General features: G+C 27.9%; 1 protein-coding gene across 6 annotated transcripts in view; it reads right to left on the bottom strand.

Annotated features, from left to right (window-relative positions):
• LOC107441317 (thrombospondin-4) overlaps positions 1 to 27016 on the bottom strand; it is a 195437-nt gene that overhangs the window by 41460 nt on the left and 126961 nt on the right. For 4 of the 6 annotated variants that reach the window (XM_071179153.1, XM_071179154.1, XM_071179157.1 and 1 more), the window contains exon 2: positions 18790 to 18966. In XM_071179153.1, coding sequence (XP_071035254.1) covers positions 18790 to 18892 — 103 coding nt within the window. In that variant the 5' untranslated portion in view covers positions 18893 to 18966. Of the gene's footprint in view, positions 1 to 18789; positions 18967 to 22080; positions 22429 to 27016 lie in introns of those variants that run through there. The other 2 variants (XM_016054527.3, XM_071179156.1) reach the window with 2 other exon arrangements.

Here is a 27016-nt window from a genome sequence, read left to right as displayed (position 1 = left end):
ACTTTTGCAGCTCTGTTGAATTATTTATATATTATACTTATCAGATGAATTATATCTTACAAAAAACTATTTATGACTTATAATTTGAAATGACGTTAGAAATATTTTATATTAATTTATTATTCCCGCAATGAAAATATTATTTTCATCAGTATTAAAATTAAAAATTAAATAAAAATGTGACAAATATTTTCCACACATTTATCATATCACATACACTATTATATATACACTATTATATTACTCAAAAATCTATATATATATTTCTCTTACACGGTAACAAAAAAAAGCCTCATTACAACTCCCTGAATGGCAACGCTAGAAAATCGACCAATGATTGCCGCTAAAAATGTCACATGCCAAATCTAGCTGAGATGGCTCAACATATAGAGCTTTTAAAAACGGAAACTGAAATAACTAGAGAGAGCATAAGCTAGGCCGAAGTGAATAGTCTTTATCGATAGATCTCTATTTTAGTATTTTGTCGTAAGCGCTTTTTTTCACGAATTTAAATATTACGAATTTATTTGACATTTTTTGATTTATATTACGAATTTATTTGTTTTACTAGAATTTATTTGTTTATGCAGGTTTTTCCATTGCATTTCACTTATTTCATTTTTAATAGACTTAATTATAGTCAAGATTTTAACCTTTTTTAAAGAGATATCAGTTTCAGAAATTTTATCATAAGATTTTATACTATAGCACATTTCTAATAGGTTTAACGAATTACATGTCATTTGTTTGAATTCAAATTTATTTTAATGACTTAGTATTTACTAAATAGATGTAATTTTTTTTTTTAAAAAAAGTTGTTATATGGATTTGAATGATTGTTTTCAATTCTTAGAATTTTGTGCATTTGCAATGTACCTAATTTAGTGGCGAGCGAAGCAAACCATATAAGATTGCGTAGGAATTTTCGGGGGGTTGGCGAGCGTTAGCGAGCAGGAGGCTCAGCCCACTAGTTAATTTTATTCAATTAAAGGAAATAGTTTGCTTTTCATCACGAGGAATAAAATGGGAATTTGAAACCACTAACCTTCATCAGATTATAAATGAAAAAAAAGTAATAATAGAAAACTAAGAAGCATCATTTAAAGAAAGCAATAAAAAGTTTAGTAACTATTGACTGTCAATTTTTAAAAGAAAAATGTTCTAATATATTCGAACAGATCAAACTACGTTTCAAATCTACAAATCTAAATAATTTTTTTTAAATTTCCAATCTATGTTATAATGATATTTCTTACAAAAATTACCCTAAAATTTATCAGTGCTCACACAGAGAAAAAATGATGGTAAAATTATTGGGCTGTATGGCAATGACACTTCTGGTGAACAAAAACCATAATTCAGGATAATACACCCAAAATATATGGTAATTTTTCCAATCATTCTGGTTTCTGTTTTTAAAAATTTTAGTTCTTATTGCCAAAATAAACGTCTCTTAAAATATACATAACAGGAAAGTAAATTTTATCGTGCAAATGGTTTTTATGCCATGTTATAAGATATCATGATAAAATTACTATATTTTATCTCATATTATTAACCGTATTTTCCAGTTAATTTTATCAAAATCATTACCAGATAGCTTCGGGAAAATTTGCTGAATCGTTTTTGATTTCTCCTTAGAGTCAGGAATGTGATAATTTTTTCCATATTCTAATAGTTTTGGCCATAATTTTTCTACTCAGTGCAGGATTCCAGAAATTTTTATTGTTAAATCAAAATTCACTGTAAATTTTTATAGTTGAAATATGCGCATAAGATAAGAGAAAAACCACACATACATTGCTAGCATTCCTACTCAGGTAATGTGTTTAACATACTAATTTAAAAGGCTCTGTCTAATTCCGTTGTACATTGAAGATGATTTTAAAGGCAGATAAAATCAGTTTGAGAATGGTCGTGAATGCATAATATGTGAGAGAAAAGCGACCATGGTTCTATATTAACATTAATCGAGACAATTATTTATATATATTTTACTGTAAAAAATTATTTGCTCTACAGTGACTTCATTTTGCAATATAGTTTACCTCGAAAGTTCCCTGAGCAGTATAGTCTTTTTAAGAATTGAACAATTCAATATCAGAAAAATGTGAAGGAAAAGAACTTTGCAAACTACTTTTTTCGAAATTCACTGGCGATAAAAAAAAACATTTGCTTTAGGAATGAAACGTTTAGCAACTTTGCCGTCGTCTCTCCAGACAGAGAAAATAAAATGATAAGAAAATATTGAAAGTTTATTTTTCTGTTTTTCTAGGATAAAAATAATACTATTTCCCAGGGCAAATATATTTGATTGAATAATGTAATATTTAAATTTTAACGTACCCTAAAAATGAATTAGCATTTTCATTTGGTTTAATCAAATTATAGCTGTCAATTTTCATTAGGCTTAAATTTTATGTTAAAGCAAACAAATCACTATATAAAATTTAGTGAGTTCAGCATGCGTATACCATTGATATATATATATATATATATATACTAACTNTAAACATACTATATATATATAATAAGCTTTGACTTAACTATAAATGTGAGCTCCATTTTTAAGAATAATTTAATTTGTTTTCAAAAAAATTGATTAAATGTACTTAGAGATATAGTAATGTACTTAGAGAGATAGTTTCGACAAACAGGATTTTGGGTAAATCGTTGCCATATGAAACTAAAAAATATCCAATGGCTGGCTTAATTTTGATTTTTATTAATTATTAGTTATGAGTTAGGTTTTTTTTCACGCTCTTAGGGGAAATTTATATTTTTATAAAATTTTGTTTTCGATGCATGTTTATGAAGATATTACTGACACACTATATTGATAACCCAATCTGACAATATTTTATGTTAGAAGTAGCAAATTCTGATAACAAGCATGAAATATTTTCAAGTCGATTATATATTTATTTGGAAAGTATTCTTGAGAATCTGAAATTAGTGCTAATTGAGTTGCATGGCAACAAAGAAAACTTTGACATCCTCGCATAAAACTTAATATTTTGTTCTTATTTAGATCTATACTTCTAGTAATTATTTTTACTTGTCAGTAATATATAACGATAGCCCTAACAGTTCAAACCATTATAGTGCCGGTATAAACTGCCTTAACAGTATAGCATGACAGTTCAAACAGAAAATGGTTTTATCTTTTTTAAGTCTTTTTCTTATTAAATTATGAAATAAATTTTCTGATTTATATCTTTCAACATTCAATTTCTGTCTAGTATTTTTTATTTTATTTATTCCCTTTTTTAAAACTTTTGACATATAGTTTTAGCATGAGCTTGTAAAACGAAGAGCTTGGGGGAGGAACAAAATTTTAAACAAGATTAGTGGAAAACCTAAACAGCAATTAAAGCAAAAAGAGTGAAAAAAAACATTTAAAATTTTAAATATTTTCTAAGAAATATTATTTAAAAAACCCTCGCATTAAGTTTATAAATAAATGATATTGGTAATAGAAAGATAACAGTAGATAAATCTACGCAAAACATTACACTGTACAACAAACTTCAGTGAAATTATTTCAACCACAGATGTACTCATTCACAGCGTTTTCTTAATTATCGAGCGAAATTTTAAAAATCTTCAGTGGTTCAGTGAACGAGCTATATAAGCAGCCAAAAACTGCGATGTGTACGACATCAATCATCACATTCTGAAAGAAAATCACATTCTTCTTCGAGTGAAAAGAATAATGACCAATATCCTTTAAGCTAAAATTCTTAATGGCAAATTTAGAAGAAAAGATGATCTGTTACCACGTATCCCAATGATCCCGACGTACATGCCATTCGAATTTAAGTGTTTGCAGTTTCCGTTACATTTTGCATTCGCCATGACAATCAACAAAGCTCAAGGACAGTCATTACGAGTATGTTGACTAACTTTGGAGAATCTATGCTTATATTGCTATGTGCCCTGCTCATGTGTCGGCAAACTTTCTAATTTATTCGTGTACGCTCCGAACGGTAAGACATAGAACATTGAGTATTCTAAAGCAATTGAATGAGCGTGTTTACAACAAGCGGTAAAATTGTCAATTGCTTAAAACATTAAAATGATGTAAGTTATTTTAAATTCTATTAACATAATTTCCTTTAAATATAATTCAGACTGAAAGCGTTGCAGCACGCACAGGGAAATGCTAGTAAATTCATAAAAACTGAGTGATAGAAAGTGAAAACACAATTGATTAATTCCCTAGTACTTGAAAGTTAAATATCTTTGAATCATAGTATACCAATCAAGTTTTTTTGCATTCATGTTATATATTTTAAAACCATGCTCCTCCAGTGATCTCAAGTGTGGCTTGCTGAAGCGTTCTTTGTTTCCCGTGAAACTATTTGTATTAGCCAGGTCAGATTTATAAAAGCGATCAATCAAATTAGAATTTTTCGTAAGTTTTAAAAAAAATATTATCAGCATAATTTTTATTAAATTGAGCTGTAGAATAGAAACTCAAAATTATTTTTAGTTATTGTTTAGCTTTATGAAAATATCAAGAGTATGTATTAATATTCTTTTTTTATGAAAGAGAAAGGATAGTTATAAAAATGACATGACTCGTATAATCATGAATAATTATTTAATAATAAATCACATAAAATTAAAGATATCATTAGTTCATCAAAAACTTTTTTTATTGTATGGCGGAAACACAAAAGAAAAACAAGTATCTATAGAATTTTTTTTCTCCTTTATTGCAAGACTACAGGGAAAGTCCATCAGACCTACCTTGTTGATTACAGCATCATTATGGAGGAGCCTTACCAATAGTGAAATATTTATTTTTGTGTTTTTATGCCATTTTCAGATAATAAATTCTCTACTAAATTAATTAATTACATTTTTATATCAAGAGCTTTTTTCCATTTAATGATGGTATTTATTTTTTTCTCATATACATAAAAAAAGAAAAAGTAAACATGTCCCTCTAATCATTATTTTTTAATTAACATAAGCGCTAATAGAGATTTATTTTCAATACCTGAATAATAATTTAATTTAGAAAATAAACAATGGAAAATCTAATAATCTAGCTTGCATTTTTTTAATTTACGAACCCTTAAGTAGATTTTTTAAAGTAATAATAAAAGGTCTTGCAGTTTTTTAGTTTAAAATTAAAAAAAAAAACTTTTTTTAAAGATAAATAAATCCAATATATGCAAGTAAAAATGTGTTAACATCAATATAATTGTCCTAAGTTATTTATTTTTTAAAAGACCTGAGATTTCCTTTTGCATCAGGTAAAAATATTTATCACTGTAAAGGTTTATTTGATTTTATTAATATCAATAAAGACTTGAATAAACATACTGTTATTTTTATTCATAAATATTTGTAAATGTAATAATTAATATCAAGACTTTAAATTAATATGTTTGTCTAGAGATTGGGAAATTACTATTTTTATTTTATCATTAAAGAGATTCTTTATATTTTAAATGCAAAAAATTATTGAGATTTGTGTTCGAGTATTTTGAAATAGTCGCATAAAAATTTAATGAATAAGTGCCTGACATTTTCAGCCTCCAATCTTTAAAATCTAAAGCAAAAAAAAAACAAAAAAAAACAGAATTTTAAACATACTATTTTTATTTTTGCAAGTAGACACGATTGTGGTCTATTTTTATACTTAAATATTTCAGATTTTTAAGCGAGGTCATTAAAATTTGATTCACGCTGAGTGAAATTTTAAATAGTTTCACTAACTGAATATTAACATGAACTCGGTTTTGAAAATTACGAAAACTATCATTCATCTCGTAAATTAGTTAGATAATCCATGATTCCAGTCACAGAAGTTAAGATTATCCACTTTGATTTTATCCAAATGGAGTGCTATAGTATAAACTCTATTAGTAAACTCCAGTTTAGGAACGTGATAACTTAGTGACTCATAATTTATAACTTCAGTAAAATTTCTAATGAGATGCAAATAACTTTGAAAAGTACAAATATATTTTAATTCAAATGATTTTAAATGTAATCAAATCATTATATATAAGTTTTTCGCATTTTGGTCTAACTTGACCTTTTATTGGATGCATTCACTGAAAATGACTTAAGTATATGACTTCAGTTCTAAACGAATTTTACTTGCAGAAATTGAATACTTATCTGTAACCTAAGCAAAGATACATCACTGTCGCATATAGGGCATTTTTCTCGCATTTTAGGTTAAAGAATTTAAGGTCGCATTAAGGTATCCCTTCAATACGACTCTCAAGGTATCTAAGTGCGACAGTGTGATTTTACAATGTTTTAATTCTCTTGTCTTTGTGTTTCAAGCGATGAAATTTGGCTATCAGAATTTCATACCCATTCCGACCAACTAGAATGTTCCATGCCCGAAGACAAGACAAGTTTAAATCTTCTCATGATGAATTATTGACATTTTATGGCAAAATTGAGTTTATCTTCAATAAAATTAAGACCATTTTAAATCTTGCTAAACTTCTGAAAATTCAAGTAGAGCTCTGATCTGGATGACTATGCAAGTTCCATCGTTTTCAATCTGCTTCATACAGAATTTATTTAGGAATTAATTGCCATCGATAGGAATTCATTGCCATTCAAAACAAAGACAACTTTAAAAATTAGTTAAAACACTGCAATTTTAATTGAAACTCTATGTTGGATAAGATTACAAACTTCAACCATTTATATATCTAATCGTTAAAGATAGAGTTAATCGTCAATCAAATTTCCGGACGCTTTAAGTCTAGCTAGATTACTTAAAATGCAACTACAGGAGCTCTATTCTAGTTGACTGTACAAGCTCTCATCATCTTTTGACTACCACAGACAGAATTTATCAACGAGTAGAATGTATAGTCAAACCAAAACTATGAACATTTTAAAATCAACTAGAACTCAGCAATTTTAGTTGGAACTATGTGCTGTATAATAATACAAGTTCCAATTGTTTTCTTATCGCTAAAAACTTATAGTCAAATGGAATTAATCGTCTATCACAATTCCAACAATTTTATGACTAGTGTGTTCAATTGTTAATGTGTGCAAACTTGTGTGTTGCTATGATCCTAATGACAGTACAAGTTACAATTGCTTCTGAACGCTGCGAGAAAAAATTATCACTGATTAAAATTTCGACCGTTTCTGATAAGCTACTGTGCATAAATTTTACCTAGATTTCTGCTACCAATACAAATTACAGTCTTGTTCCAAGTAAATTATAAGAGCATACATTAATTGTATATACAGTGCGTAAAATAAAAAATGGACTACCCTGAATAACTTTTGATCTAATGATCGAATTTTCACAATCCAAGACTCAATCTCAATTGAGATCCAAATTGATGCCACCCCCGCTTCGCAAATACTTACAATTTATTAGTGTAGAGGATATTTTAAGTTACGAAATCAGATACAAAAATGTATTTTCTGTGAATAAATATACCTTCTTTTCCAACGAATTCATATTTCTGATCTCCAAAGTATAGTAGGTAGCCTGCAATCTGGGTAATAAGGTCCCAGTTTGGTCAGGAGAGCGCTCTAAAGTTTGAACCTCTTAAACTTAATTTTACTTTTTGCGTATTTCGCTATATTTTGAGAACTTTTTAAGCGAATTAAAAAATATTTGCACACAATTATAAAATGCATTTATCCAAAGATAATTAAATGCAATAAATATTTATCCTTTTCTCATTTATTTTATTTAATATTGTTCAAAAAAGGTTTGAGCTGTAAGGTATAAAATTTTGTACTTCATTTTTATAGAATATAATTTTGCATGGCAAACTAAAATTGGTCGAAGAGTTCCAGAGAAATCGTGTTTTTAAACTATGACATTTTTGAAATTGTGAGTAATGTATATGCACGATAAACGTACAGACGTACATTTCATGTACTTGTATATTCCATATACGTTCAACGTATTTACGTACACATGTAAAAACAATGCACGTAGATGCGTACAATGAACACCATGAATGCACATTCGTTACACGTATGTACGTACGTACTATGTACATTTGTATGTACATTCAGTAAATGTACGTGCATTCACGCAGTCTACCATTGGATGTATGAATCCATGTCCATGCAATTTATGTACATACATACATTTTGTAGATACATACATGTGTTTATAATGTACATATATACAATGTATGTACGTATGTGTGTACGAAAAACTTTATCCATGAGTACATGCGTAAGGTAAATAGATAAATTATATGTTCCTGCATAAACTGTATATATATACATAATATTGTAACCATATACACACATAAATATTAAAAGTACATACTTACATAAATACCAATATTTCATGAGCGTAATACATGCAAACTCTGTGTACAGGTATGTATATGTTTGTAAGCAGCGTTACTCTAATTTTCTTTACTTACATAAACGTATTATTACAAATATTTACATTACATATTGCATGTAAACAAACTTTGCACGTGCGTACATTATATGTACATATGTACATTAATATATTGTATGTCTTTTGTACTGTAATCTCATATAATATAACTCGTAACCGTTAGTTTATAACAGTTAATCGTAGTTAGTTGTTATCAAATATTGTGATGCCTTTTAATCATGATTACATGTAATCATGGTTACATGCAATCATGGTTACATGCAATCATGATTACTTGTTACCATATATTTTGATTAATTGTGATCTTATATTTTGACAACATCTAACCATGATATTCATATTTTCTTGCTCTGACTACATTCAATCATCATTACATGTAATCAGAGAACATAGTTACTTGTAATTGTAGTCACCAGTAATTAATTACATAATAGTAATTAGAAGCAACAATTACAGGTATTATCGATTGCAGTAGTGACACCTAACTCTGAAAAGGCTGCAGAAAACACCGTCATATTTAATGCCTTCAAACTGTCGCAATTAGTGCCACTCGAAGAATCAGGCTTTAAATGCCACAGTTATTCTATAACACCTCTAAATATAGTTCAACTAATCTTTTTTCCGTTTTTTTCTTGTGGTAGATTACGAACATTCTTTAGTCAGTGTTGTGGATTAAGTCGTATAACCTGTGACTTCTATTTGGAGATTGTGATCTCTATTTCGGGAAAAAAAGTAGTATTTAGAACTTGTAAGGTGGAGCATGAAAATTAGCGATGGAATTGTAATTAGAAATTGCCCGTTCTAAACGGTTTTAAATGTGTAGAAATGAGTTGAGATATATTCTCGAGATACGAAATTTTCCTCCTATCACATTTACGGATAATTATTGAATTTGAAATTGAATATTGTCGCATTTAGGCGCACTCTCCTTATATTGCTGTTTCTAATCTTCTAAGCAGACTGATACAGATCAAATTAGCTTCATTAGAGATTACGCGTTGTTGAATTTGACTGCAGTCACTGATTCTGACATATCTTAGTGAAGTCAAAGACGCTGCGGGATATGTTTAGGTGATGCTTGATGTAATTATATTCTATGTACGTCTGTCAGATCTTTGTACCTCTCTCAAAAGAGACGCATTTAAGATAACATTTACATCATGATATAATTGATAGAGAAACGGAAATGTATAGTTGTAAATTGTTAAAAAATGGAGTTAGCATGCAAGATATTTTTGTATAATGGTACCTTTTCTAAATAAATTATATATTTTCCCATCAAACAAGCATTATTATGTACAAATAACTCTGTCAAACGTTAATGGTTCACTTAAAACACAATCATAATCCGGTCATATAGTTCGTTTTAGAGGCCGTGACGGTTAGTGGCCGTTTCCTGCTCTTGGCTTACATTGGCTACTGAACCATTAAAGTAAAATTCTCTAAATAATAGGCAAATCAAGAGTTAAAATATTTCTGTTGCACTAACCATGAGTGGAATTAGAAGTTTTTTCTCAACAAATTCAACTTAAATTTAATTTTATTTAAAATGTCCTCCACGAGAGCATATGTGTCTGGGTACTTGAATCCGGAAACCTCTTTGCATTTTTATTAAAATTTATTAAAATTAAAATTATTATTAAGGCTATAGAAAAACCTAAATACTATAGATCCAGTACATCCTTATAAGTGGCATCATCAAGGGCAAATGTGTTTTAATACTTGAATCTGAATTAGCCCCCCGTGTTTTAAGATTGAGTTGGCAATAACCAATTTATTATTTGCAATCTGTCATTATTCGCATCGTCATTGAACAGAGATCAGCATTTTTCACAAACCGTTTATTTATCACAATATACACAGAGAAATATAGTATAGTTATAACTACCAGCCGGAATATGGTAAAATTTAGAATACCAGAATATGGTTTCAGGCTCTATGGATAGACCAAAAAGCTCGATAATTTTTACTGAAGCACTTTGGTAATGATTTTGGTAAAATTAATAGTAAAATTAATAGTGAAATACAGCTTTATAAAATGAAACAAAATATGGTAAATGGGGTAAAATTTGTTAGTTTTATCATGATACTTTAGAGCATGGCACAAAAATCATTTATTCGGTTAAATTGACTTTTTTTTCTTCAGCTAAGTGTGTGGTAATATGAACTATAATTTTAAAAACCAGAACGAAAAAGTAACCACTCATGAACGAAAAAATTACTAAATGGGTGTTTTAAATACAGCATACTTTGGTTTAATTAACGAGAATTATGCTTTATTTTTATTTAAAATGTAATTACCATTCAATACGGTAATTTTACTAGAATCTTTTTCTCCATGTACATAAGAATTGTTGTCAACCGGAAGGACATAAAATAAAATAATGGTATAATTACATGAAATTGCTATTTTCTTTGTGAAATAAATGCATATCTAGATAGACAATCTGTATTTGTGTACATAATGCATTATAAATTTTCCTTCGCGAATAATTCTGTAATGGACATGAATTTTTAAGCATTGCTAATAGTTTCTACATTAAAGAAACACTAAACGGCTGCAAATCTGCAAATTTAAGATAAATTTCATGCGAAATACATATAAAGGGATGGTTTTACTTTATTCTAATGATGAATTAACCAGTTCAACACACATTTTGATGAATAGTATGATGTTCAATCAATACATTTTTACCTTAATTATAATTCCTGTAGGAAGTGAAAGCAATAATTAACAAGTAACATAAATATGAACCAATTTGCTCTTCTTAATATAATTCAGCAAATAAACATCTTATTTGCTAACTATGCGAGTAATTGTTTTAATTGATTTGGCAGTACTAAATTATTTTACTCTCTCTCAGGTAAATTAAAAAAATTTTGTTCAAAATATTTGTTCTGAATTTTGTTACGTATAAGAAAAGAGCTGAATTTCACTTTGTATTTGTTAAATGGCTGGCAACTCAGTGGACGATAAATTAAAAAAAAAACTTTATTGAATTCAATTATGTGACATCAAAAACAAAGGAAACTAAAATATTTCATGCCTGATTAAAACCAAGATTATTCAGTCCTCAATGTGAAAGTGTCATTTTCATAGAGTAATGAAATCAGAATATATGTTGGCCATTATTCTACTTCTTATCATACTTTTTGAGAATTATGGACGTAAGAAGAAATAATGTCCCTCATGAGGAGCGTAAAAGAAGAATGTTATAGATAACGATAAGTGCACGGTCGTAATAATTCTCTTCTATATATCTTAACAGGTCAATACTACCCAGATTTCCCAGAATCTAGATTTTCAGATTTCCAGTTCAATTTTTAGAAAATAAAATAAAAATTTTATGTTACTAAGTTGACGAAAAATATGATCACGGATAAAAATTGTGCTAAATGAATTAGATTAGAGCATATAAATTAAGTGAATAACAACAATATAAAACATTCCGGATCAAATTACGGTACAATGCGCTGGTACTTGAGGTGCATCATCCGTAAAGTATTATATCGTAATTCTTACAGTAATATTTATTTTATTAGAGTTATTTAATGATTTTACAGGGAATTATTACTGTAAAAATTATGGTATATCAGAATTTTTTGTTCCATAACATAATGGATTTTACGGTAAGAAAAACCGTCAATATGAGTGGCTATATTGGCGGTTTTTCGTAATTGGCGGATTACTGTAATTTGACCCGATTTACATTGCCAGAAACCAATATTTCAGCTACTATTTCAAAACTGCCGATTCTTTTTTATCTTTCTTTCTCTCTAAATTAATATTTGATCAGATTTATTAGAAAAAGTGTTAATGGATTGGAACTTATTAATTTCAAACAAATAAAAATGTAACGAATGTAGATTTAGGAAAATATTTACAAACTGAAAAAAATTATCTACCATCTATTAGAAAACAAGCTTTTAAGAAATTTTTAAGGGAATAAATAAATATATATATATTTTTCATTTCTTTCAGTGCTGTATACTAAAGTCTATCCCGTTAGCGAGCTGGGAGCCTGAAATGAGAAATCAATTTTCACCAACAAATATCTTCATAACATTCTTATGACAGTCACTTTTGATTTTCCAATAATTTGTCAAACGTTTTCACTTTCATACGTTTTTCAATAATATGCTGATAAAATGTCATATTGATATGCTATTTTGTCAGTACTCTTTCAATCAAATTTATTAAATAAGGAGAGACATTAAAGCAGAGAGCCTCTTTGACGAAGTTTTCAATTATGTATATTGCCTCATGCAAGACAAACCCAACACTTACGGAAATGCAGATAGCGTTGGATCATAGTATTCACTTTACAATGAACAAGCCTGAATAACTTTTAATCTAATAATCGAATCTTCCCCTTCGAAGATTCAATTTTAATGGTTCGTGGGGAGTGACTTTAAATTCATTAATTAATTAGTGTAGACAATATTTTAAGATACGAAATCAGACACAAAAGCGTACTTTTTCTGATTAAACTTACTTCTTTTTCGACTAATTCAAATTTCTTAACCCCAAAATACAGAGGATGCCCGAAATCTGGGAAATATGATCCCCATAGTTTGGTCAGGAAAGCTGTCCAAAGTTTGGACCCCTTAATCTAAATTTTACTTTTGGCGTATTTCGCCATATCTCAAGAGCTTAATAAGCAAATTTCACACAATTATAAAATTAATTTATTCAAGGATAATTCTATGCAAAAAATAACCTTTTGTAAACATTTATGCTTTTGAAATGTAACATATACAATTTTTTTAAAATTGTTTTAAGGACTGTAATTTTCCCAAAATGCAAAATTTGAGGAATAGTTTCTGAAAAATTGAATTTTAAAAATGTGATGCTTTCAAAATTCATCTATTGTTTTCCATTTAAGTGATTTAGCTAAACATTTGTATTTTTCTATGTAAAATTAATTTTTAATGTGATGTAAGGAATTGTATACCTTACCAATCAAAATTTTCAAGAAAGCGTAAAGTTAATAACTGCGCTAAATGTAAAGTTAAATAAAGTAATAATATATAGTAATAGCTTAAAAAGTGAGATTATAACTGAAAATAATCGAGTCATTGACAGGCACAGTTTCAACTTCTGATAATCTAGAATTTTATCTGTGTCAAGAAGGGAAAAGTTATAATTTATCATTTTTAAATAAGATTTCAGGGAATTAATTAGTTTTATGAAGACTTTAAAGTTTTTTTCCTCATATTTTAGAAGAAAGCTGTCATTTTCATTTTTTTCTTCCTTGAGGAATAAAAATTTGATTGGATATTTCATAGCAAGCGAGTCATTGAGAAGTTTGAAAGTTTGTTAATTAAAGCATCAATACTTCACTAAAGTACTGCCTAATTTTATTTGGTTGGTAATAAACAAAACTGTTTCACTAACAATAAATTTTGGAAACTAATTTATCTTAAGATAGAGAAAAAAATTACTTGGAGAAAGTTATTTCGTTAAACTTAAAAATAAACACTTGTTTTTTTCAAAACAAAACTAACTTTCGTAAAGTATATTGCTAAAATATTTTTTAAAAGACCAAGCTTTTTAAAAAAAAGTTAAAAAATATGCAATTGTTTTAATTGTAAAAAAAGTAAATCATAATTTTACAAAAAGTCTATCTTTATGCTAGTCTTATTTGTATTTATTTCCCGCACTTTATTCAGATTTTCCATAAGAAAAAAAATAAGGAAACGTCGTGCAACAACGCAGTTAAGATTATAGCTTTATAATAATAAAAAAACTAGTTAAGAGCAATAGTTTAGTTAACATAACCATCGGAGTTCATGAATATTTTTCTTATATTGCATGATTTGTCATTAAAATTTGATTTTCTTATAACGTTTCATTATGCACTCAGAAAATACTCAACTTTGAGTCAGAATGTGACCTTATTGAACAGCTCAAATTTGTTACAACTTTAAGTAGGTTTTAAATTGGGATTGGATAAAAGTATGGATCATTAATCTTATTCAAATTATCTTTATATGGCGAAATACACAGAGAACAAATACTTAGTAAAATTACTGGACTTACGTGATAATGACATTTCTGAAAATAAAAAAACCTAGTTCTGGTTTTAAAAACCAAAATATACGGTATTTAACTCATTCATATGGAAACGCTTCCGTTCATGTTTGAAAAGTTTAACGGATATTTTGATTTTCAGAATTTTAGTTTTCATTTCTACACATTTTAGTAAAAATACGAAACAGAAAAGCAAATTTTACCGAATAAAGGGTTTTATACCTTGTTCTAAGGTATTATGAAAAAAATTACTAAAGGTAACCACATTTAGTACCAAACAGCATGGTAGTGAAACCATACCCTATTGCTAATTTCGAAAGTCATCATCAAAGCACTACGGTCACCGTGCTTTTTGGTGTTTCCGTAAGGCCAGAAACATGATAAATTATACCATATTCTGGTAGTTTTAACCATACTTTTTTCTCAATGTATAACGGAAAAAAATTAAAAAAATTTAAATTATAAAAATATAATTCCCATTTGTTATACATCTTAAAATACGCAATACAAAAAAAAATGCATAAAATGCTCAAATACACAAATATGCCAGATAACAAGTTATTTCTTTAAGCATTTCAATTCACAATCACCCAAAATAAACTCAGTTTAACTACTATATATTCGGAGGAGGAGACATATTTTTACTCCTGAAATGATTAAAATGAAGGTAAGATAAAAATTTACAATGAAATTAATTTTTTTAAGGATCAAAGAAACAGTGACTGAGTTGGTTATCAGAACTAACTTTAATTGATTCTGAGAAACAATCTGGCTTCTGATAATTGTTTCTCACTTTTACTGTTAATTGATTTTCAAAAGGATTGAAAAGATATTGACACAAAATTATGTAAATTAATTTGTCATTAATTTAAATTTAAGATTGTCAAAAACTTAAAACATCGAATAAAAAATAGTAATGCATATTTTTAGATTAAATATAAGTATGAATATTTATGTATGAAATACTTATTTTATTAACGTAAAATATAACTTAAACAAAAATTTATTAAAATTTAAAACAATCTGTAAAATGGACTATAAATAAAAAAACTTAAATATGTGCTCAACTTTTTATAACAAAAACAAATTAATGGTAAAAAGATTTCAATTTCTTTCCATAAATTCGGTGATAAAAATAGAAAATTAAGGAGTCAAATTTTTTAAAGTATTTTTGGAAAGTTCGTTAATATTTGTATTAATTTTAAGAATAATAAAAACTTTAATTAAAAATTATCGTCTCTAAATTTAATGAATAAAACTTTAGTTAAGATTTTTGAAAATTTAATGTAATTCGCCAATTTTCAAATCAGATGAAAAGAAAGAGATATAGAATAAAAAATGTACAAAATATAATGATTTCCTGGATAAAAGGCGTTTTTTGTATGAAGGGGATATTGAGCACAAGAACATTCTCAATTATTCCAGAAATAGTTTCAAAAACTCAAATTTTTGCACATCTTGATAAAAATGGCAAAAAATTAAGACATACTAAAGGTTTATCAAAGTTTACTTAAATCCAATTTCAAACCTTTAGATTTTAAAACTTCTTTCTGTTTTAACAAAAATCATTTATTTGATAATTTTAACTCAGTTGTCTTAAAAGAAAATAGCGTAAATATATAAGAAATTTTATTTTCTCATTCGAAATTTTTAAAATTACTCCACCCTCTAAAACTTTTAAAGGGTACTTGGTCGAAACAGTTTTTCCTTATCAAAATTTTTTGAATAATAATAAGTTTATTATTTCATTCAGAAATTATATTTTTAAAGAAATTGCTCCATCCCAAAAACTCTCCGTTCATCCTGTAGTATACATTAAACATAGAAAAAAAAATACTTTCTCTACGCTATTTATTAAAATGTACGAAAAATGTTTCATCTTCTTGATATTTATCTTTTTAAAACTCATCACTAACAACTTTTTATTCGCAAACAGGCGATGGAGTGATGGGACTTAGCATTGCTAAGAAAAGAAGAAAAAAATCAATTAAAATAGTTGGAATTTTCCTACTTTTTCAAGCATTTTTTATTGCGTACGAACAGAAAAGTTTAGATACAAAAACGATTCCCAAGTGGTTGCGAGAGGTGTAAATAAAAGAAAAACAATCTATTATTTCAGGAATGGTTTTAATGGGTTTTATTATTTCCGCTAAAAGTAAACATAGAAATTCATTAACGTCCAATGTGAAAACCTGCCATCCAGAAAGTTAATTAAACTCTTTTAACGAGTTTCGTAATATGATTTAAACTTTTTTTAAAGTAACAAACATATTAAATAGTTCTTTATTATAAAAGAAACAATGAGTCAGTGAATGAAGTCAGGTATAGTTCCGATGAAGGGGAAAATGCAGTGCTTTTTAAACAACAAATGATCTACTAAGAGAAAAATTTTGATGATTTCAATAGGTTTGTGCATTTATTTTTTTGCTGAAAAACAAAACAAAAGAGAAAAATATCGTTGTCACAATCATAAATCTCATTTATTAATTCTTCTTCAAAAAAATAATGTAATGTTAAATCTATGTAGTTAAATACACCGTTGTCTTTTTCGTTTTTTTTTTTAAATAATTTTTTGTTAATTAGTATATAAGAGGATTTCAAGCTCAGGCATCTGGCATTTATCACTGCCAGGTATGACTTTAAGGAAGCAAAAAAATATATCTGAAAATATGTAAACATTTCTGTATAATGAATGTTTCTGATAGAAATTATAAAATGTTAAAAATATTTGAAATTGTTTTGGACACAATAGACAGGTATTACTCTCATTTCGAATTAATTTTATCTTAAGTTTAGAATATGTGATTCGTGCTTAAATAATACCAATTTGCTCATGTATTTCGGTTAAAAAAACACTTTAAATCGCATTAGCAATTCTGGAAGTTAGTTTTGTTCATATTATTGAAAATATTGCATTGTACGATAAAGATATGAACACTGGCAGAGGAGAGTCAGCCCATCTTTGAACCATAATGTTAATACCTTGAATCATAATACCGTGCAAATTTCCTGCAACTGAAACACGATAAGTTGACTCTTGCATTCAAATTCAATTATAGTATCATTTAATCATGTTTAAAATGTATGATAAAATGGTTGAACTTTGCCTCATATTCAGATTGCAGCAAATTTGAAAGATTGGAAAGATTGTCAATAAGGTTTGACACTCAACAAAATTTCAAGCAATGCTTAAACACTTTGTTTTAAAAAAGATCTTTAATAACTTGATATTAGGCAAGAAAATTTCGAAAACAATAGGGTGCCTGCAAGGGATGTCGCTCTTGCGTATCGAACCTGATTAGCTGCTGAATCGTGATATTTGCTTACACTAAAATTTCAACAGCCAATCAGGTTCGACACCCAAGCGTGGCGTTGCTTGCAGGCATCCAATATAAATCTGATTTGAGAATAGTTTCAGTGTAATAATAAACAACGTCTTAATAGCCGTGACGTTAATACGCCGTCTATAATTAAATACTTCGTCTGTATTCGCCTTCTCTTCTCGGCTTACAGGAAAAAGTCCTATGCTTTAATTTCTACATTGGTATGCATGATTGCAAAATAAGTTGCTTTTTTTAAGTCTGAGAATTTAAAGGAAAATTAAAAGCTTTTGCGTATTGCCTGAGTATTCCCATATATTTTTAAAATAATTTAAATTCTTGTAATTTACCTTTTCTCTTGTTTTTTGCTACCATATCTTATTCCATCACCAGCAATTCTACACTTTAATAAACTAATATTAGTTATAACTCTTAATATTAATTACTTAAGTTTATAGTGCGTTGACAATCAATATGGTTATTAGTTTAAAAAATGTCAAACATAATCTATAAATTTGAAAATAATACTTATTAAAAATGAATCAAAAAGAAGTATGCTCTTCAGTTTTAGTTACTTGGAGGGTATTTCGTAACGTAAAGACCACCCTTAAGATGTATTATAAGAATCTTTATAAAATGAAAATATATATATAAAAAGACATACACGTTGGGAGTTAAATATTGTTTTTACGAGGAAAAAAGTAAATATAATAAACAGTAAAAGAGATTTGAATGCGAGAGAAGCAGTTGAAACACTATGGTTAAAATCATTTTCAAGTTTCAAGCTCCAACTAAATCTGTTTTCAAATTTCTTTTTCACCCACTTCTACTACAATTTGTCAAATTTAGATATTATTTTTTTCCTCTTAAATATTAATTTGCCATCCTCATGTGCAACCTTTTTTATATTTTAATTTTGATAAGGATTTTAAAAATATACATTAAATACAGAAGTCTTTTTATATTTACTTATAATTAAAATAAAAATTAACGTGCATTTTTAAGCAATGCTTTCATTTTAGCAATAGGTAGATATCTAAAAATTTAAATAAGTTTACCTCTACCCCTTGTCCTTTCTAGAAACAAAGTGAACTCGTGATTCGTGCCTGGGAAATCAATGGTCAGTAGAACATGCTCTTCACGTAACTTTTTACGAGGCATTAGATCCTTCAGTAGAATACCCACATCTATAGGTGAATCAAGAGAAAGTGTCGACTGCAAGTTCGCGGACAATTCTGAAAAAGAAAGACAAATATTTTTACACTGATAACCGAAAGTATTTCAGATATTTTTTCCTTTTGCCATGGATAGCCGAAATCGCAGTAAATGATGGAATATTAACAAAACATTTTTGTCACTTTTTGTTTGTTTCTTATCTTAATAGGGCAGAAAAAAATATATTTTGCATTCCTCCTTAAGTATTCATAACTTTTGTAAAGTTAGGAATGTACTGAGAGATTGTAGGATAATTTGATAAGTTTTATCGTTATTATGCCCATATACTCATTGACAAAATTTTAAGGAGCAAATTTTAACAATCATTTTTTAAAATGTTGTAAATTAACATTTTATTTGCGATATCTAACTAATTATTGATGGAGTCATCAGTAAAAATAAAAGGTTGAACATTATTAAGGGTTTAAATATTAATTAAAGATGTAGAAAGTAAAAAAAAATATTTAAAATTTTATTTTGAATTCGAAAATTATTTTTATTGATATGAAATCTAAAAAGCAAAATCCAAACAAAGCAAGGAATTGTTAAACAAGCCTAGCTAGAATCGACATGAATTTGGCTTTATTTGTACGTATTTAAATAACTTTGTGTCATCATATTTCTAAAAACTATTGAAAATCGATAGGTTGAACTTTAGGTGTTCTTTGCGCAAGTAGAAAATAAAATATTGGCTTTGAAATATCTTTTATAAAAACAAGACGTCTCTTATTGATCGTTTTGCTTCTTTAAAAGAGACTTAAATAAACACGGAAACTATGTTAATGTAATGTATGCCAATATTTCAGAAGGAAATAAAAACTTTTATCATAATATGCATTCAGACAATCTTTAAAATTCAATGTTTAAATATGAATTCTCTTTTATACCGAATTGGAATTATTATATAGCATCATATTGTAACATCAGAATCAGCCGATTCTTTAATAAAGTAATGTTTTAACAACATTAAATATCATTTTTTTCCAATGCCCACCTGTGTTAACATCCGTCAATTCAGGCATATACAGGGCGATTTTGTTGGCCTCTCTTTCAGGGGCACCATATTAGGTGGGCCAACGTCACTCCCACAGTGAGGACAGATAGTACAGAGAAGGAAAGAACATCCATGCCTTGCCCGGGATTCGAACCCAGAGCCTTTTTGATGCAAGGACAGGTCCCTGCCCCCTACACAGGCCGGTCGGCACATTAAATATAATAATAGGTGATATTATACGTAATTTTAACATTGTAAAATATTGCAGTTTTCATTTGCGTTGTGTTAATTTATGAAGTCAGGATGGTGCAATGATTAAGTCACTGAGCTATCCTTGGGAAAGGCTAGAGTTTTATCTTTATTGGAGACCAGATACCCACCCAGCTTTATATGAATTAGTACCAGCTTGTCTGGGAAGTAAAGGTAGGGTAAGCATAATGTTGATCTCAATGCTACCATTATGTCATTGGTCTAGAAATTGTAAAGCCTTAACCTCTATGATCCTCCGGTCAACAATTGACTCTTAACTAGTAGATGGCAACTGCGATGAAAGGTTTTCATGATTTTCCTCTGAATGTAACACAAATGCGGGTTAGTTCAATCAAAAAGTTATTCATCTAGGAAGGCTAGATTCCCAATATTTAACCCAGGAGTTCTGGATTGGATTAAAAATTACAAGGTTACAGAAATGAACATTGATAGTCAAGATAAAATTATTTACAATATCATTTATTTATGAATATATATATAAGATGTTAAAATTTGTTCACATTCTTTTATTTTATAAATACATTTTTTATTAATGTATTTTTTACTAATAATAAGAAAGCAATATTTTAAAGAGAAGAGAATATATCTATGACCATTTATATGTAACATAAAATAATTCTAGTATTTACATAGAATAATTAATAGGATAAAGTCTTAGTTTTATTTAAATGCAAGGGGACATCATCCCCAGCTCGCTTCACTCATCAACTCCTATAATTCTATGCAATCAGTTTTGCATTGAATGTTTTGCTAAGGAACTGGATTGTTATATCAACATTAAAAAGTACTTTATTGAAAGACCTCAAATTTGTTTTATTGTATTAACCAAGATTTGATTTCAAAGCTTTAGCTTCCCATTCTAATGGGACAAAATATAAACCTTTTTATTTTGTTCGGTTTCCATCAAAACTTCATTTGCAATTTTGCTCTTTTAAATTCATTTTAAAATTTTTGGTTATTATTAGAAATTGCTAACTGCTTTTTGTCAAAGCACAATAATTAATGCTTTAAAAATTTTAAATTCATTAATTTAATTGCAAATTGTTATTAAACACAGCTTTACATAATATTAATTTTAAAAGTAACTGCAACATATTAAAAAGCAACTTTAGTTAGATTTAATAACTTTTAACTGCAACAAAATGACTTAACCATAAAATGTTGCCTTCTAATTTCTTTATTATGCAGTAAAAGTAACATTTCTTTAAGTTTTAAGCCATTAGTTTTGAATACTAATCAATTTAAAAATACGTAATAATTTTAGACTATTATTACGAAAGGCAAATAATAGTGCTGATAAATACGGTATAAGCTATAGATAAATAATTTGTACGAGAATCTTTTTCGTAAATAAAGGATGTATACCGTAGGATTTTCTGGTGAATAAGAATGAGCTGATTATAATAAAAAACGGTTTTTGACCATTATGTCTTATTTTCATAATTAAAATTGTCTCAAAAATCAATTTTTTCAATCGCAAGAAACTTTTTGTGTTTCTGATATTCTTGAAAGAATTATGGTTGAGAAATGTTAGATCCCATTACTAATTTAAATTTTGTTATTAAATCAGAATTGACTAATGGTATTTTATTGCAAAGTATGGAAACATGAAAACTTCTTATAATAAAAACTTCCAGATTGAATTATTTATACTACACAAAGAATTGGTTCATGTGTAAAAAAGGAATAAAAAGCAAACAAATTATATCCCAATTTGAAAGGAATATTATCTGTTTAATTCGTTGTAATGGAATCTTATTATGGAAAAAAATACTTCTGAACAGATTAAAAAATTAATCTATTTATCAATGAAAAGAACGATTTTAAAAGAATTAAATAACGAAAAAATATTCTCTCTTTTTTATCTTACTTCGATCATAGGTCATGAAAGATGAATTTGCCGAAATAAGTGTCCATGTAAAAAAACTAATGATTAAAGCCAACATCATGTGCTTTATGAAAGGCGAAATCGCGCCAATAAACTTCATCAAAATTAGAAAAAAATTATGCCTAGTTCATTCATAAATTGTGTTGACAATCATAATTATTTCTTAGAATATATTCATTAATCTAAAAGGATAACACGACTCAAAAATTTCTGTGTCTTGGTTAAATAACTTTCACCAGGATTCATTACCACGTGTTTTCAAAGTACACTTGGTCAACATTACTTTTTCCACTTACTCCAAGTAACTCTCGATATTCTCTGAGAGAAAATGATCCAGTAAAGCTATTACTTTGGTGGATAATGCTTTTGGCGAGTTTGGCGCTGTTATTTGGCTCAATTGTTTCAGTGAGGAAATGTTTAAATTGTAAGAGTTATGAGAATTTGTCTTTCCAATTAAGATAAAGGCTTTTAGTACTGACTTCATGACAGAATAAATTTATTGCCCCTATTTTTTGTTTTCTAAAAACATTTTAAGTAAGAAATTTATCGAAGATTTTAAAATTAATACGAATCAATAATATAACATAATTAATAAAATTCAAAACTATGACTTATGTTTCCATACCAAAAGCATGATTTAAGTTAGTCGACTACATTGTAGATTGCGAGATATTTTTCCTACTAGTAAATCGCTGAATATAAGGGGAAAAAATGAATTGAATGATACGGATTATATTAATCTATGCTAAAGAAAATGATATAAAACATCTAAATTCATATAAATTAAAAATTTTGGCTATAGCAACATAAATGATTAACTTCGGAGGATATTATTTTACTACATTATAATTCTGCGAAGAAGTATATAATAAAATAAAAAAGTACATAATGAAATAAAAATAATCGAAATTAAAAATAGCGTTTTTTTTAATTGTTTTTTTAACTTGTAAGTATGACTAGATTTAATATGAATCATGATTAAAAAAATAATAGGATGTGACGTAGGAAATATTAGTAAGAAATTCTTAGTGCATGGTTTCAAATTCTAAGATTATTAAATGTTTCTCTTAAATTTTAATTAAAAATATTAATTAATAATATAGCCCAGATTCCCTTATTTAAAAGTTATGTTTTATATTCATAAGTCAGATGGAATAAATTTGTCAAAATGTTAGACTTAATGCAATGGGGCATTTTACATTTATTTATTCCATTTTTTCTATTTTAACATTTTAAATGCATTAATTTATTACTATAAAAACGTCTCTGTGATTACCTTATGACATGTATTCAGAATCCTTCTCAAAAAGGAATGGAAGAAGAAAACACATTAAAAGTTTGAAAAGTAACATTTAAGTGAGAAAAATCTACATTAAAATAAAAACAAACAAACTATAAAGCTATAGAAATCCAACAAATCCCAACTGACATAATCTAAAACAGTATAAGAAACACGCCTACATTTTATAAGACAAATAATTTGGCTTTAATGTTTTTCTTCGAACCTACTTTATTTAATTATTTGACAGATTTTGATAGAGCTTTTGTTTCTTCTTTGCTAATAGATTATTAACTTGAAACTCTTAAAAGCATATTTTCTGACATAATTTTAACAAGGATTTTAGCAATATTTTTCACGGCTGATGGCTACAAAACCCTCTGTATACAGTTACATAATCGTATATAAATTTAAGTGAAAGAACTAGGCATAAATAAGATTGAATTCAGCATCATAAGTTAATAGCACATTTTTTTATTGATTCTGAAATAAGGTAAAAAATAATATTATACGATTATGAAAATATAATAGAGTCAAAATGCGCAGTGGAAGAAACAACAATGAAGGTAAATTAATCATTGATTGAATTAATAATAATCATTTAACTATATTTACCGTTTTTTCTTAAAAAAAAATTCTCTTATATCAATACTTTTTCGAACACACACCTACCATGCCATTTTCTTCCTTCCGTCACTTCAGAATACTTATGGAATCACCACTAAACATTCGACCCCCTTATAAGTTCATATCCAGTCATCTAAAAAGTAAAGGTAAGAAACCAATCATAAGCTAAGTAAGTCATTCAATCCAAAGTATCAAATGAAGACATTAGACAAACGCTCCCTCCTTTTTTTTTTAAAAAAAGGAAAAAAACACACGCACACACACACATCTGACCACAACACCAAACTTTCTGCGATGCTCATGAACTGGGACTTTTCTCACACTTAAAAAAAAATGGACAGGAAATATAAAGAGGCCAAGAATTCTTCCTCAAATTAAGCGTTTCCTAAAAGCAGGTTAATTCTCAAACTTAATTTCTTCACAATCAAATCAAATAAATTGATTAATTTTATCTATAGAATAGCAATTAAATTTTCTTAGTTAAATTTATATATTAATTACGTTACGATGCATAAAAGATGATATTGAACTATACAATGATAAAATAATGATTGGAAAACAAACTTAAATTTTACTTTTTAATATAAAACCGTACTTAAACTCTTATATTCGTGTTTGAGGCACATTATTCAGTTAATTACGAAAACGTTTAAGCATATTTTACTGATTAATCTAATAAAAAACTAATCCAATTTCAAGCAAAAATGATGTTTGAGTATCATGTAAATCATGTGTTGAAAATATGCTTAATGTTTTTTTATTTTTTTTTAAAATCCTTGTAATTTTGTATAAAATATATAATAAATATTTGAGATTATATTTGGATAAATTGTTGCAAGTTTAAAATATAAGGCTCCATTAAGGAGACATTCATTTAAGAGTTAAATATACATTACAAAGGAACTGAAAACCTGCGTTTGAAAGTTAGATTTACAGGTATTATAAAATCCAATGCCTACTCCTTAAATTTGTTATTTTTCAACGAAACTAATTGAACTATTATAAAGAAATGTCTCTTAACTCATATAAAACAATTTTTCTAAATAACGACTGCTTTAGGTTTATTTTTGTAAAATTCCTTCATTTTATTATTTCATCCCATAAATGAATTTTGAAAAGAAATATTGAAAAGAAGATACTTCTAAATGCATTCAAAATAATGATTTAGCAAAAACAATCTCATCAAAAGTTATAGAATATGTTTATACAGAATACGATGAAAACTACAAAGTTTTAAGGGGTTACAGTACCTTTGCAACAATTTTTTAAAATAAAGGTATAATCATTCATTTTGAGGATGCTTTACATGTTCATTTAACTTATAATCAATAATTTATCTTCAGAATTAATTAAACTGTTTAAATTTTTGAAATTTTTAAAAAAAAAAGTTGAAAAAATTCAAAATTTTTAAATCTCGAAGGCTTTTTTATTTTATCATATTTTCAAAAAGAAATTTTTTCTTAGTGTTTGCTATATTCATTTTAACAATTTTGTGCATTCATTTGTTGATATATCAATTGGAATATTTTTTATAGATTATTTTGTAAAAAAGTAGAAGAAAAGGGTAAAAATTCCTGTTAGGTATATATAACATGCCGTAAAAACTGTAATACCTCATAAAATTCTTTTTCCATGCACAGTTTAAATAAGTGTATTATACTCAAGATAAAAAAAGTTTACTTCAAAGCTTTATCTTAAATAGAAACAATTCCTTAGGGATTTAATTAAGATTAAAACACAAAATTATCATCTATGAGAAAAAGCACTTTAAAGTCCGACTGCTGAGCAAGTTTCTGTATTAGAACAATCTAAAATCATTCATAACTTTTTTAAAAACATAGATAGAGAGATGAATTTTTTTCAGTGCATTTGAAATAGTTTGAAGTTTTATTATAAGCAATAAAATTTTTTTGGTATTTTTGTTATTTTTTGTGTACTTAAACAAGTTAAGCTGAAATACAGAATGGTTAGAAATGTTTGTTTCTAAGACTAAATTACGTACTCATATAGTTCAATATAGAAATCCTGAAATTTACTAAATTTAAATTAAACTTTCTAAATAGAGGCGCTCCATCCCTTGTTTGCTTTGCTTCAAAACACCTATAATTTCTTAGTATTAATCATCTTTGCTTCCTTTCATCGAAATTCTCAACAAAAAAAAGACCATTTTGTTAACAACATATATTATGATTAAAATTTTATGTAAAACATTTTGTTAGTAATCTTGATGAAATGAACCAATACCTAGATTTAAAATATATTTAAACGCACTCTAAAAATTATTAAACTTGGAAATTAAAATTATGGACATAATAAGAGGAAATTAATGAGAAGTAATTTTACTCGTTAGCCAGACTTCTCCACACGATGGTGTTCCCACCTTAACGTGGTGTTGTGGTTTGTGTGTGTTGTTGATCCCGAGAGCTATGCCGGCGGGAGCTTCGGCTCCTGGCAGGGTCACCCAAGCCGGACTGGTCGGAGGGGAGACACCAGACGAAGAGGAACACCCTGGTCCTCCAGGGTGGGGGTTGGGCGTGGGGCCAACAACCCCACCCTGTAAAAAACTCCATGTTACGAAATCTCAAGTAGAAAATAAACCCGGGCTGACTTTAAGGAAACGGACTGGAAATGGTTTGAGGCATATGAGAATTGGATCGTGGAATGTTCGATCATTGTATAGAAATAAGGGGTTGCAAATGCTGATTGAACAAGTTGACAGCTATAGAATTGATTTGTTGGCTGTGCAAGAAATTCGATGGACAGGAGAGGGAATAATTGAAAAGAAAAATCATACAGTTGTCTATAGCTGTGATAGAGAAAAACACATGTTTGGTACTGGTTTCATATTGAGTAAGAGAATAAGACCACTTCTGATTGATTTTGATTGCAGGACACCTAGACTATGCAAAATAAGGATAAAGGGCATTTTCTTTAACTACAGTTTTATCAACTTTCATGCTCCTACAGAGGACAAAGATGGCGCGGAAAAGGAGCTTTTCTACGAGGAGCTAC

The sequence above is a fragment of the Parasteatoda tepidariorum genome, chromosome 3 (genome assembly GCF_043381705.1).
Source record: "Parasteatoda tepidariorum isolate YZ-2023 chromosome 3, CAS_Ptep_4.0, whole genome shotgun sequence".
Lineage (NCBI taxonomy): Eukaryota > Metazoa > Arthropoda > Arachnida > Araneae > Theridiidae > Parasteatoda > Parasteatoda tepidariorum.
The sequence above is the reverse complement of the archived record's forward strand: the minus strand, read 5'-3'. Positions and strand labels throughout refer to the sequence as shown.